This window comes from Cajanus cajan, chromosome 6 (assembly GCF_000230855.2).
Source record: "Cajanus cajan strain Asha chromosome 6, NIPB_CcT2T_4, whole genome shotgun sequence".
Lineage (NCBI taxonomy): Eukaryota > Viridiplantae > Streptophyta > Magnoliopsida > Fabales > Fabaceae > Cajanus > Cajanus cajan.
The window spans coordinates 54386340-54401572 of record NC_138522.1 but is presented as its reverse complement, the minus strand read 5'-3'; the positions used below and the strand labels follow the sequence as shown (position 1 = coordinate 54401572).

At 33.5% G+C, this 15233-nt stretch overlaps 1 protein-coding gene across 2 annotated transcripts; it reads right to left on the bottom strand.

The window, feature by feature from the left end:
* Positions 1-8754: 8754 nt before the first annotated feature.
* Positions 8755-12453, bottom strand: LOC109797082 (IQ domain-containing protein IQM3). Of its 2 annotated transcripts, none has more exons than XM_029271038.2 (9): positions 12057-12453; positions 11811-11919; positions 11586-11651; positions 11337-11425; positions 10575-10662; positions 10303-10449; positions 10108-10200; positions 9672-9773; positions 8755-9544 (listed from the first exon to the last, which is right to left on the bottom strand). In XM_029271038.2, exons 1-9 carry the CDS (start codon positions 12242-12244, stop codon positions 8936-8938), a joined length of 1491 nt encoding a protein of 496 aa, XP_029126871.1. In that variant the 5' UTR covers positions 12245-12453; the 3' UTR covers positions 8755-8935. The 2 variants fall into 2 exon arrangements, with proteins under 2 accessions (XP_029126871.1, XP_020212578.1); XM_020356989.3 differs by having other exon boundaries at positions 8755-9439; positions 12057-12448.
* Between the last annotated feature and the right edge of the window lie 2780 nt (positions 12454-15233).

Below are 15233 nucleotides of genomic sequence, written 5' to 3'. Positions count from 1 at the left end.
GTGCTCTTCACACCAAGGTTTGGGTAGTCAAAATGTCGATCTTAAAGTGCTCTTTGCACCAAGGTCTTGATCGTCAAAATTCCTACCTTAAAGTGCTCTTCACACAAGGTCTTGATCGTCTAAATTCCGACCTTAAAGTGCTCTTCACACCAAGGTTTGGGTCTTCTAAATTCTAACCTTAAGGTGCTATTCACACCAAGGTTTGGATCGTCTAAATGCCGATCTAAAAGTGTTCTTTACACCAAGGTCTTGATCGTCAAAATTCCGACCTTAAAGTGCTCTTCACACCAAGGTCTTGATCGTCTAAATTCCGACCTTAAAGTGCTCTTCACACCAAGGTTTTGATCGTCTAAATTCCGACCTTAAAGTGATAATCACACCAAGGTGTGGATCGTCAAAATTCTGACCTTAAAGTAATATTCACACTAAGGTTCGGGTCTTCTAAGTTATAACCTTAAGGTGCTCTTTGCACCAAGGTCTTGATCGTCAAAATGCTAACCTTAAGGCGCTCTTCACACCAAGGTCTTGACTGTCTAAATTCTGACCTTAAAGTGCTCTTTTGCACCAAGGTCTTGATCGTCAAAATGCCGACCTTAAGGTGCTATTCACACCAAGGTGTAGATCGTCAAAATTCCAACCTTAAAGTGCTATTCACACTAAGGTTTGGGTCTTCTAAATTCTAACCTTAAGGTGCTCTTCACACCAAGGTTTGGATCTTCTAATTGGGCGTGTGTTCTGGCAATCGAATAGGTCTGAGCGCAGCGGATAGCTATCACTGCCGGCCACCGACACGTGGCGAACAACCTTTAGGCCCAAGCCAGCTCCGGTGACTTCGATGAGTTGCGGCGAGAGACAAGTTCACGCGCTCCGCTCCTCGCGGATCGGTGCCGGAGTTTGGAGGAGAAGCAGGCCAAGTCAGGGAGCAGATCTCCACCCTTGCGTTTGATCTCGTGGACGGGGCTGTGGACGTCTTCGACGTCGGGGGCGTAGGTGGAGGGGACCCGACCCGGATCCGTGAAAATGGCGGCGCAGTAGGTGAGGGCGCAGGCAGCGGCGAGGGCGGTGAAGGCGGCGGCGTTCATGATGCCAGGGGAGGAGAGGAGGCCGAACCAACAGTCGATGAAGACGAAGATGGTGGAGACGTGAATGAAGGCGATGCCCAAAACGACGACGCTTACGAGGGGCGAGAGCGCGGAGGAGGGCTTCGTTTTGTCGGCGGAGGCCATGTTGGAGTGAGGAGGAGGAGGCGCCGGCCCTGGCGAAACGACGACGTCTCCGGGAATGCGAAAAAAGAGAGGACGCTGGGTCAGTGCGTGCGTTCGTTGGAAGATCCTCGTTCCTTCTTGTTGCCTTTATACTTATGTTATCCTCATGGCATCTCCTTGACGCCTTTTGGTTGACCTCGATCATACCTATGCCTCTTTTTTCTCGATAGTTTTTATTGCTCCTTAGTAACCTATGCATCGTGACCTCCCGATAACACAAGGCAACCAAGGTGTGGGATGCAGTTTTACCTGCCCCACGGTGGGCGCCAAAATGTTCCGGTATTGGAGACCGCCGCCGAAGAACCCTTAGCGATATCAAGCTAAAAGAACTTGACAGCAGTCTTGACCTAGAACATTTGATGAGAGTAACCTACTTTCTTAGACCTAATCATTGCTATATATAATGGTGTAGCGTTACAGATATGAATCGCACACTCCTCTTTATGATCTCATAAATCACGTCCCATTGTGGACTCGTAACTCCCGGTATTTATTACCGTTCCCACGGATTGTGGGATCTTATTGATTGTCTGATTGAGCCAGTGAATCTTCCCATATTTGGGTCCCTATTATGGGCTCGGCATTTTGTCGATGTGCCTCGGGTCGGCCAATGGGAGACAACCACAGTACATAAAAATGTTCCGGTATTGGAGACCGCCGCCGAAGAACCCTTAGCGATATCAAGCTAAAAGAACTTGACAGCAGTCTTGACCTAGAACATTTGATGAGAGTAACCTACTTTCTTAGACCTAATCATTGCTATATATAATGGTGTAGCGTTACAGATATGAATCGCACACTCCTCTTTATGATCTCATAAATCACGTCCCATTGTGGACTCGTAACTCCCGGTATTTATTACCGTTCCCATGGATTGTGGGATCTTATTGATTGTCTGAGTGAGCCAGTGAATCTTCCCATATTTGGGTCCCTATTATGGGCTCGGCATTTTGTCGATATGCCTCGGGTCGGCCAATGGGAGACCACCACAGTACAATAACCAATTATGGATTGTCTCTAGAAGTTAATATTTGTGTATTTAATAATGTTAGACTTTCTTTTCTTCGTTTATAAGAGTTGATATTGCTCATACTTTGTTTCTTCATGGTTTTTAATTGATTTTGTGGGTTTTTTTTTAACCATTCATTTCACCAAGAAGAAAAAAGTACAAAGGTAATGAGTTAAGAAGTTGTAAATTGTGTTAAGTCTTTAGCCCAAAATTCCTAATTATAATATGTAAACTATATTGTGCTTTACTAAAAGAAAACTGTGATCTTCCTTGAACCAAATAAAGTATGCGCCAAACATGAATAACACTTGGTATGCTTTTTTTTTTACAAGAGAGAATCAAAAGAAAACCTAAAAAAGGAAAAGAATGACATTATTATCTAGAAAATGAAACTCAGTTGGTCAGCCTTAAGAGCCAACATCAAAGGATTCACATTGGCAACATTCTATTTTAACCATGAAATCTGTATAATGATTACCTTCTTTTTAAGTATGACGGGATGTAAACACCCATTCTCACCTCATGTACTTCCTAATAATTGTAACTTCAATAGCAAAATGATGGTAAGGGGACAAATTATTCAGGACAAGTTAAACTATTTGTTTAGAATCAGAAAAACAATCCACATGTATATATCCATGTATATACCCTAGATTCCAATAGATACATATACCATGAAGTAGAGTCATGATCGATGTGAGCAAGATTGAAGTTTCAACCGTACCTCCATAAAAAGCCAAATAAAAATGTCCATCTTAGTTTTTAATAACTCCATCAAAACCCTCGCAATAGTGTTGGCGATATTTGACCTTTTCCATCTCACCTCCAAAATTACGAGTCCCATGGAAAGTTATACTTCTAAAAATATTAGCCACTAGATTATAAAGAATTGACACATGAATTAAATTGTCTTGGAGGGAATTAAAAACAATTATCAAACACATTTATTCTTGATCAGCCATATAACCATAACGTGACAAACACAATCTTTCCACCCCTTCTAGTTTTCTCCTTGATCCAGTTTCAAAAGGAATTAATGTCTAATACAATATAACATGACCAAAATTTATGATCAAACAAGTATTTTTATACTATGTATGGATACATATTACAATCTATCAAGTCAAATTTATAAGAATTTTGTTTTGTTTTTAAAAATAATATATCATAGAAATCCGCTAACTGTTCAATCATTATTGCAAAAATTTAAAAAAAATCAGTAAGTAAACATATTCAAAAACTTGCCAAACCAGTCAAAACAGTTATTTTTTATTTAAAATGCTTAAAAATACTCATATATAAAATTTATATTCAAATATTGATTATTTTATTATTTAATATAATTTTTTATTTATTGAGACATGAGATACAAAGAAAAAAGTAATATTCTCAATCTCATTTTAGAGAGACAAATAGATGGACCTTTCAGAATTTGGGAGGGAATTTCTAAAATGTTTTTCTCTCCGACAAAATGCGAAACAATAGCAAATTTCTTTATTCTTTATGAGAAAATATCTTCATATTTTTTCAGTGTGTTGTTTGATTGCATATTTACAATCCTCTACTCATATACTTTTTTTTAATTGCTTAGAATTATAAAGTTACATGAAGTTTTTTTAATTAGTTACATTAAGTTATAAAACATGTTTTTGACGAGACTCTTCATATAAGAATTTTAGATTTAGAATTTAGAAACGTGAATAATGCATTAATATGTACTTATCTCGCGTTGAAATTATACTTTTTATTAAAGAAATGGGTGATACAGATCAAACTTTAGAGTATTTATAAAAGTATTACAGCATGCGGCGGGGCGTTAACTATGTAAAAAATTTGTGTGAAAAGACGTGATTTTATATTATAATTCTATGCAGAGAAACTGTAATATTAGAGTTGGAGAAAATTATGTAATCACTAATGACGCTTGGAGTTTATATAATTAATGAACAATATCCATCTAGGCACAGCAAATTATCGGCGTACGTTAATCTAATGATGTAATGAGGCATTTAGCAGTATAATTTAGTAGGGGGGAAAATTATATTCAGAAATGATAATTTTGAGAATTATAAATTTAAATAAGATTGTTTACTTATAAAAGTTTTTTTTAAAAAAAATTTCATACAAAATTTTCAAGAATTAAAGATTTTCATGAATTAAAATTTTTTATATTTTGCTATAATATTATATTTTTGAATATATAAATATTTTTTTATTAAAATAAATTTATTAAATATATTTATTTAATCAAATCTTATTATAAATATGACATTAAACTATTTTAAAAAGTTGAAAATTTATAGTTTAAATAGTTTAAATATTGAATTTAATAAAAAAATTTGTTATATCATAATTAAAAAGAATAAAAATATATTATTTTATTTTATTTAATAAAAAAATTAGAAATATTAACATATATCATTAAGCTATAGAAACAAAATAAATTTTAATAATATTAATAAAAGTAATATGCTCAAGAAATAATAACATACAAAAAAGATTAAAAAAAATATGGAAGGGAGAGGGAGGGAAGTGGGAGTAGGGATGATAATAGGTAGAGTCTAGGTAAGGTTCTATAATATTCATCTTAAAAATAATATTATATCCAACTTCACACTTGCGCGAGTAATAATTTTAATCATCATCTATATATCCGTTGGGAACTTGTGTACCCATACTTGCACTTGTGACCCACATTTTACTTATGTAAAAAGTAAATAAATCAATAAAGAAATAATATTTCACACAAATAAATATAATATTAATTTATCAAATCTTTAATATTACAAAAATATAACATAACAATTCATATAAATAAAGATTACAAAATATTCAATTATTGTAAATAAATTTTTAAAAAAAATCAACATAATAAAAGTTGTAATTAAACTTCTAACATCATGATCATGTATTAACAATATTTTTCAAAACTTGCAAAAAAAATTATACAAAAATTAGCTAGATTAAATTATATACTATAAATTAAAAAAATATATAGACAATTGACATCATCATTGGAATCAACTTCTCCATGTTTTTACGAACGTTTATCTTTCAAATTTATAAATTGTTTTGATCTAGTAATACCAATAGAAACTACATGACAAGAAAATAAATGATTGGATAATTTAAATTAATAATTAAAAAAATAAATAAATAAAACAACTTTATTAAATAAAAAATTTATTTATTTATTACCTTGTTATCTATATTTCAACTAACTTTGTACAAACACAAATGTCTGAGTAAATTCATGGAACCTAAAATGATTATAACTTAAAAATTTACCTCATGTGTTAAATGTAGCATTTGATGCTACGGTTAAAATTAGGATTGCCAAAATATCCTTAATAATTTTTTTACAAAATTGAATACTTGATCTCATTTATTTTTCACTATCCAAGAATGTCAAAAGTAACATTCCTAGGCAAAACAAATTCCTTCAAGTAGAACTCTATTTAAGACCTTATTTGTATTTTAATTATATCATTCACAAATAAGTTATAATCACTAAGAAAATTTTTAATATTTAAATTATTCAAGTTTGATTCATTAACATTTACTTGTGAAGTCAAAAAATTTACTATTCTCTTTAACTTTAATTTGATATTCTTCAAACAATAAGTAGCATAATTTATTAATATTATTAATTTCAATTGAAAATGAGTTACCATAAAACTTAAGAAAAAAATACTTCAATAATTTCATCTTGTATCTTTGATCTAAAATAATAGTAATATTATTATATTAATTAATATATATTTATATAATAAATAAATTATTATTAAGTAATTATACTATTATATTAATATATTATAATTATAGGGCGGAGCGGGTTGGATACCATAATAATACCTACTAAATTTTGTGAATCTATTCTTATCTTGTATCCATTCCATATAAATAGATATTTATCCATCTCACGACTCACATGCAGGTATTTTTGTGGATGTGGGTATGGATCCATTTTGTTATCTCTAAATGAAAGTGAAAAAAACAAACAATAAAGAGAAATTGAAGGAGAGAAGGGGAGGGAAAAAGGTAAAGAGAGGGGAAGCGAGACTTAGAATGAGAAAGGTGGAGAGAGAAAGAAAGAAAAGCAAAAAGAGAAAGAGAATTTCTACGGTACCCTCGCAAAAAGAGAAAGAGAATTTCTACGGTACCCTCTATAAAAGATGGGTACCGGTACTGTTGATGATGTGTCACTTACGTGTAAATCTAAATTATTTATAATTTTTTAATTATTTAAAATTTACATCCACGTCAGTTAATATGAAGTTCACGTTTTTAATTTTTTTTTTCGGAATGTTTACTTCTGTGTTTCTTCCCTCTCTGCGGGTCGGCGAGCAAGACGGCGAAGGCGGAGACCGCGATTGCCGGCGAGTCGTGGAGGAGGAGCGTGGCGGAGAGGGAGAGGACATCAAAGTGGCCGTGGAAAGTGACGATGGCGCCGGGGGTGACAGAGGGTTGACGGAGAGTGACGTTGGTGACGGTTCCCAAACCGGACAGGACGCATAGGCCCGTGTTCTTTCTGTGGCCCTGTCGCCGACGGAGGCAGAGGTGGCGTTGGGGCGGGCGTGGTGGTCCTCGGGCGTTTAGAATCATGTCCTCATAGATGGGTTTTTCCTTTTTATTTTCATTTTTCAGAGGAAGGGATTGAAATGATTCGGCAAATTTTATGGATAAATCAAACTGCAGATGTCAATAATTTGAGATATGCTATTTCTATGATGTTGGTTTGATTTCTCTAAATCCATTTCTTCTTGTGACTTATGATCCTTCTACAAACAAAGTAATTTGTTCAAAGAACTCTGGAGCGCTCTAGGAGATTCAGTACGAAATTTGAGGCTTATAGCAGTAAGTGAACCCTCCAATCTGTTCTAATTTTTAAGGGGTATAAGCAACTTTTCAATAAATACTACTGAAATGATCCAGGTTAGGGGAGTGGGAGACGGAGGGGCGTGGGAGAGGTGGGAGACGGAGGGGAGAGGAGATCGTATAATTATAAAAATATTAATAAAAACTTAAAAATAAATAATGTAAAAATTTAAATATAAAATAATTCTTATTTAAAAGGCTGACATGACATTTAAATGATGTGTACATACATATCAGATACATATCAGTACCAAAACCCCTCATTTATCATGGGTACAGTAGCAACCCCCAAAGAGAAATAAGGAGACAGGGAAAGAAATATTGTTTATTTTAAAAAAGATACCATAATTTTTATATATAAAAAAATATTCCCTATCTCATCAATGTTGGATTTCTATCCTCCAAATGTTTTTTTTAGAAAAATAAAATAAAAATAATTTTCAAAAAATTATATTTCTAAAAATCTTATTTTAAAAATAGTTATTAAACATAAAAAAAATTAAAATTTCGATTTAAAATTTCTAAAAAAAATAAAAACTTTTTCCGTACCATATATCCACCAACAGTATTTCATTACCCTTTGCACAAACACGAGGAAAAACCTTTTTAACAGCAATAACCATCATGTTGGCTTTCGAGTTTTGTCTTTTAACAGAAACCATCTACTTATTGGTGGTGCTGATGACACAAAAGTAGTCACAAGAAACACGATCACTATCTCTTGGCCATTATTGATCTGTGCGCAGTTTCCAAGTCAATGGTCAAAATATAATATATTTGTATTTCTTTGTGGTTCTACCTTTAAGTCCTAAGCTTTTATTTTCTTTACGTCCCCTTAAGTCGTCCCTTTTCTTATCTGTTTTTGTGGTTGTGGCCAGGACTACTAACTCTTTCTGCATCAGATATTCATGCTTATGTCGTCTTGTAGAGTTATTACTATTGCACCTTAATTAATCTTTCCTAGCCATTTTTTCTATTCTGAACTATTTTTTTTGTCACTGCCGATGCAGCTGGAGAAGGCTATCCTCAACATATATGCAGTTCAAGCAAACAACAATTTCAGAAGAGAAAGCACGTTGCTAAATTAAACTAGGTTTTTTCTTTAAATTTTTAATAATTTAGGAACAACAAGTATTATGGAACTTTAGCGACGAAGTCGGAAGTTTTTCCTTACCATATAAAGTCACTCATCGCAGCTAGTTGAAACATAAACATTTTGTGCTAGTTTGATCTGCCACCAACCATGTACAGTAGCTTGATCTCATTAGAGCAAGTTTAGTGCATGGTCTAATCAAATTAAACCATGTTTATAAGTTTAATTATTAACTTCGTTGAAAGAAATTAAAACGAATTTATTTTGATAAATTTCTAAATAAAATTTATTGAAATAATCTATATAAAATAAAAACTTATTAACTACCTTTATAAATCCAAATAGAGTTATCTAAATGTCACCTTGAACTAGCATAAAGTTTTCACAATTGGTTGTCATATCAAACATCTCTTCACTTTTAGTGGAAGAAAAAAAAAAGAGCTTGGGACAAGATCATGGCGACGATTGGACCTTAAAAGATAACACCAAAGTCATCAAGAAAGTTCAAATGATACCAAAAATTGATATTTTTTAACATTGATTAACTAAAGCAACTTTAAGCTTGGTTTTTAAAACCTAAAGCAACAATTCAAGCAGGATACATATTATACACTAATTTTGTAAAATTGAGTTAATTTCAAACTCACATTTTAATATAGTAAGCTCTTGCCTAAGGTTATTAAACATAGATCACTTAATACAAGTTCCATCAATATTGTTGCCGCGGGAGTTTCTGGGTGTTGGATAAGGTGAAGGCAAAACAAGTTCACTCATTCGCATGTATGAAGAAGGGGTAGGGGGAATTTTGGGAGAGAGGTTAAGCATCTCCAAGGCCTGTGTTCTAAGCTCTATAGGGTAGTCAGCAACACAGCCAATTCTTGGTCCAGCTCCTGTTGACCACTTAAGCGAAAGCTGGTGTCCTAATTGGTAGGACTTGGAAGCCTTCTTGGAATTGATTCTTTGCAATATTGCAGTCTTGGGCACCACAGCTCTCGGACTCTGAAGACCACCTGACAAAGTCCTTGCATAAGTAACACATTCAGGTTGAGGATCCTCCTTGGATGGAGTATTGGTAGCTTCCTCAGATATTTCAGGCACATACAATTTTCCGATAGACACTTCAGATGTTACTGGTCTTTCACTAACATTGTTGCTTTCCTCGTACATATCAGAGTCTTCATTTGCCTTGTGCAACTGAAACCACGAATCCTTAAAGTATATAAGTGATTGCCACCAAGTTTTCACTTCAATTATCAAGTGTTTAGGCCTTGCATAACCATGACCATAAATAAACATTATCTGCTAATGACAAAAAGACTTATTTTCAAATAGCCTTAAAAAATTTTCACAAACACCATCTTGACAAAATCAACAACTACTACTAAAGTTTAGTTTTATAGAAAATATCCTAATGTAGATCAATTACCTCAACTTCATCAAGCTTGACACCGTTTTCTTTGAGATATGATAAGAAACCGTCAAGTATATCATCTGTTGGTCGGTAGTGTCCACTATAAGCAGAGATGGACTGAAAAGTCAAAGTCATTGTGTCATTGATAATCAAATGTTTGTGGCCCACAAATTGAAAGTTGTCAAATTTGTTAATTAGAGTATGTTTTGATATAAATTTAGAAGTATTTTTGAGAAATTTTTCTACTAAAAAATGTTCTTTAGTATCAATAGAAACACCCTTAAAAGTTCTTATCGTGTATGAGTCCATGGATGATTATGCAAAAATAAAAAATAAAAAATAGTTGTCTTCTATCTCCTTGTCACTATAAAGAGCTAGCAGGCAAATCTCCTAAGTTTCATTAGCACAATAATTTAATCACACAACCTATGAAGTTATTAAGTTAAATCACCTTAAGAATTCCCTGCTCAGCTACCAGCCTTCCAGCAGCTAATGTCACTCCTCCAGCCAAGAAACTAGAATGATGAAATAATCCTTTCTTTTTCTATAAGGTTAATGCAATGTATTAGTAGTACATGAAGGACATGGCAAGCTACATTTAAATAAAGTATTAATTTTAAAATGTAACCGAACTTGAAATTGTTACCTTGCCAGCATAAAGTTTCTTAGAGGTGCTCATTACAAATATCCATTTTGCATCGTCAGAGTTTTCATTTGTATCAAGTAAATCCCCATATTGCTTGTTGATAATTTTGCCCTCGCGTACAATGTATTCATATTGTTCTCTCTCTTGCTAATTTAGGTAAATAAGAACCAGTAGAAAAAGGAAAGCAAAACATGGAGCAAAATGTCAGACAAGCATGAATGCCGACCTAACCACACTTACATACACAAAATCCAAGTCAGAGATAAACGTACAGGCCCCAGGTACTTGATGCATTGTTTTTGAAGCTTTGATCGAGGGCATTCTTCAAGATCAAGATTCTTCCCATTTCCTAAATCCAACCTGCGGGAGAATAAATTAAAAAAAAAAAAAAAAAAAAAATCAGCGACATAAATCAAACTATGTTCGCTGATTCTCCCCCTTTCCATCTTACCCTGCACCTTGAAGCCACTATTGTTGGAGATCCCACTATGATAAACCGTTTATTCAGATGAGAGACAATAAACCAATTTACAGACACTTATTTTTATCATAAACAAGATATAAATTTCTATTTCAATTTTCCAATTCCACATAATTTGTAAGTGAAGTGATAGTATGGCATGGAGAAAGAAAGCACAAGTAATTTGAGTATACAAAAGCATAATTAGCTAGAGATGGTATGGTATTGAGAAACTTGAGTGGATTAGATGCTGAACCTTACAAGGTGTATGACAGCAAGAGGATTCCCCTGTTCCCACAATGGAAACATCAAATAACATCGTCATTATCAATTAGAAAATTCATGTTTATGACGTTGTTTGTCATATAAAGCTTCCAATTACCAAGAGACCAGCCAGACAACTCAACTTATTGTACCGAAACACCATACGCAGGTGAAAATATTTGTGCACATAAAACACGCGGCCAATTAGTGAATGATTACTTCATTTGCCGACTCAAATCACAACCAACCCGGTTAAATTTTAACCCAAGGTTAAACCTTTTTCTTCACTCAAGTAATTAAATAATCTTACCAATAAAAAAACGGCTGACCAGCATCTGATTTACACCATTCTTTATGGTAGTATTGCAAGTTATGCCCATAGCGATGTCGTGGATCAATCTACAATTTGTAGTTACACTAATCAAAATTCAATTACGCAAGCATGAATCGTCAAGCACAGAAAAACACAAATAATTAAATAATATTTCCATAAAAAAAGGTCGCACGAGAACCATATATCATCATCATCATAATAATATGTTAATAATAATAAGCTCACAGCTTCGATCCAATGCTGGAAAGCCAATTTTTGTGCCTTGGCGTCCTTGGACAAACCTTTACCCACCTGCGCAAAAATAATTGAAGCTAAAAGCATAAGACCCGGTGTTGTATTTGGACTTTAGCGATTATTGTACCAAAATCACTGACTATAATACGACGACACCATTTTTTTTTTAACTCACAAAAAGAGAAAAAAAAAAGATAGACAAAGGCGATGTGATACCTTGGCAGCGTTCAATTTAACCCGAGTCCAGCGTGATGCAGCGGTTTCAGGCAAATTAAAGAAGGAAATAGTGCTGTGGTTTAGTCTTACATAGTCTATGGCTTGCCACCTTCAAAATACATATATTAATGAAAAATAAAATAATGAGTACTTTGACACATGAATTGTGAAATATTTGTTTGTGATACATATAGGGATGTAAAAACTAAAAAGGGTATGCATATGTGCATGCAGAGAGTGACATACCATAGCTCCTCGGCGACGACGGCGGAATCGGCCAACCTGCGGCGGGTACGGTAGCTCCGGTAGACTTTCTGGAGCTTGAGGGCGGCGGTGGCGTGTCCGGGAGAGAGTTGGTTGGTGGGCGTGGCATTGGGAGGGAAGTAGGTGTCGGTGTGAAGGTGGAACTCGAAGGAGTGAGTTTGAACTTCCATGGATCAGAACAAGCTAAGCTAGGGACAAGGACAAAGCACTACTCACTAGAACTGCTTTATCTTATAACTCGATAACTATGGTTGTTCGATGATGTTTCAGTGTAGTGATCATAAATGGGGTGCTCCACTCATCGGTAACTCGACATGTCTCCTACGCTTTCAAACAAGCTGGAGAAGGGACACTTCATTTTATAGCCATTCAATGCGCTTAATTATGTCTTCTTCTTTTTTTTCTTAATAAAATGTGGTGTTATGAAAATTATTTAGACAAGATCGTCTTCCCTTTTTCCTATAAATTGACTTTTTTTGCCTTTCTATATCGCATTTATCATGGAAACTAAATATGTAATTAGCTAGTAATTTCATACACAATTCTAAAAGTTGAAATCAACGCTTCAACAAGTTAGTTCGAATCCTGTTTTGTATATATAGTCGCGTTAAATCTTGGGGCCAATTATTCCACCTTTTGAGTTACCTTCAATGTAGCAAGGAGATTAGTCACTGCTATCGGTGGTAGATATTCCATAGACAAACTAAAAAAGTCGAAATCACCGCCGGTTAAACTTAAACAGCGGAACAATCTGCATTGATGTTTTTTTTTTTTATCCATGGTAACTACATTGACAGTTAATTTTATGATGTGTGGAAATTTAAATTAATAAGCTTTATAATTTTCAGATACAGAGCATCTCTCTGTTATAGGAAATTGAAAATAACTGTTGGGATGATTTTAAAGACTTCTCAAATTATTGTACAGAAAACAAAAAACTACTCAAATTGTTAATATTTTTTTTTAACTTTAAAGTTTATATTAGAGTTAGACAATACTTCATATAAAATTAGAATCAACTACTAATTTTTTAAAGAATTTTTAATGAGATTATGATTGTCTACTTTACTTTTAGTGTAAAAAATATAAATAAAAAAAAGTATAAAAAGAAATTGATTCCAAATCTTAACTTGTAAAAATGAAAGGATTTATTTAGTTGCACTACCCTTTGGTGTGTTTTTTTTTATAAAAGAAATGTATCCTCTTTAAATCAATCAGATAATTTGCTTTTCTTTGCCAAAATTCCAAAATAAGAGCTGCAAACTTGAGATGAAATGAAATCCTCTAAATAAAGTAAATTAACTTGCTTTTAATGTTGAGGGCCCAAAGGCCCCAAACTACTAAAGCAAATGCCGCAAAACTAAGGTTGACAGTGACTCTTTGAAAAATCAGTATCACTGAAACAATTATTTGAAATATTTATCCTTTTCAAGTTTCAAATACTTTAAAAATAATGAATTAATTTTTGATATGGTTTCATTTTTCAAATATTAATATTAAAATTTAGAGTTTAGAGTTTAGAGTTTTTTATTTATTATTTTTAACATATCATTTTTATTCAAATTTGGTATTTTTTTTTCAGATAAGAACCAAATGTAATCTCTATCAAAGATAATGATTTTGTTTAAATCAAGTAAAATCATTGTAAGTAATAACTATTTTTTTTTTTTTAGAAAAATCAAGCTAACTAATTTCATTCACAATATGATAAACAATACATGGAGGGATATGACTTCTATATACATGTTGACCAGCTTGAAAATCGAGTGACTTAGCTAAATTACAAGAAACTAAATTAGTTTGTCTGGAAATAAAACTAACTTCACAGTTTTTAAACCTACTAAGAATTTGCTTACAGTTACTAGTAATACTCCCGAATTCATAAGCATCCAAAGCTAGACCCTTTACACAGTCAACAACTCGTTTACAATTTGACTCAAAAATAATGTTGTCAAGTTGTTGTTTCGTAACCTAGTTGAGAGCTTTGGGGAGAGTAATGGCTTTACACTCATGAGAAGAAGGAAGGTAATTGAATATGATAATCCTAACTCAGAGATATTAGCTATCTCTCAAACAAACACCAGCGTTAAAATTTTGCTCAATATGACTTACACCCGATGTTGTTGAATCAGGGAGTTCTTTGTCTCGTCCATAACCGACATTATTCAACTCATGCCTGGTATGGTCAATTTTCATGGCCAACCCTATTTATGGTAGAGAGTCTTTGTCTGACTCACGTCTAATGTCACTTCATTAACATCCGATGTCAATTTAAATAAAGACAATTCTCCTTCCTTATGCTCAATGCCATTTAAACCACGTTTAACAGGATCAAGTCAAAGAATTTTCTCTCTCTTTATGTTGGTGCCACCAACCATCACTTAATACAAGTAAGACAGAAAATCCCCCTAATTTGAGTCATGTTAAAGGCCCGTCCAATGTGATGGTGAATTTTGCACTTGCATATCCCCAAAATTGTTCTCCCTTTACCTAAAAACCATGAAATTCAATATGCAACACATCCACTAGTACATATACACTACTATCAACTCATATCCAACAAGAAATTCAACATGCAATCATTAAATAGCTCACATTCTCCAAATCTTCATCAAAGCACCTAACCTTCATGAACCAAAAATCCAAAACCTAAAATCAACAACACATATCCATCAAGACATGTAATTCAAGCAACAACTCAAATATAATTCAACATGGACAACACAACATCAACAAATATCAATTCTTAATTCCCCTTACATCAAAGTTGAAGAGATTCAAGGAAGAAGAATAAGAACGAGCTTTGAGCAACTTGAAAGCTCCACAACAACACAATCCTGATTCTTAGCTTTATGGGCTTTAAATCACCACTTAACAACAATCCTTACATACTCAGAAGCCTGGAAAGAAGGAGGAAGATTTTAGAAATCTTATAGCTCCTCACTTTAGTTTACCTCTTTATGATTACTAAGAATGAACTTATAACGTTCAATTCTTAAAAGAAAACTTTTATATTTTTCCTTCAAGATCAAATTGAACCTTTATTCGAAGAAACTTTCTGAATCACCTAAATTCATGAGGATTCCTTAATTCTCATAACTTCTCAACCACAATAACAAATTACCTTAACCATTAGTTATTTAAAGAAAATAACAATAA

Bases quoted from the DNA above. Each gene is read 5' to 3' on its own strand.
- LOC109797082 (XM_029271038.2), bottom strand. From the start codon at position 12,244: ATGGAAGTTCAAACTCACTCCTTCGAGTTCCACCTTCACACCGACACC. The intron at 10,450-10,574 runs GTACGTTTATCT...TACCTAAATTAG, and splicing joins GCATCAAGTACCTGGGGCCT to CAAGAGAGAGAACAATATGA. The intron at 9,545-9,671 runs GTAATTGATCTA...TGTCATTAGCAG, and splicing joins TCAAGCTTGATGAAGTTGAG to ATAATGTTTATTTATGGTCA.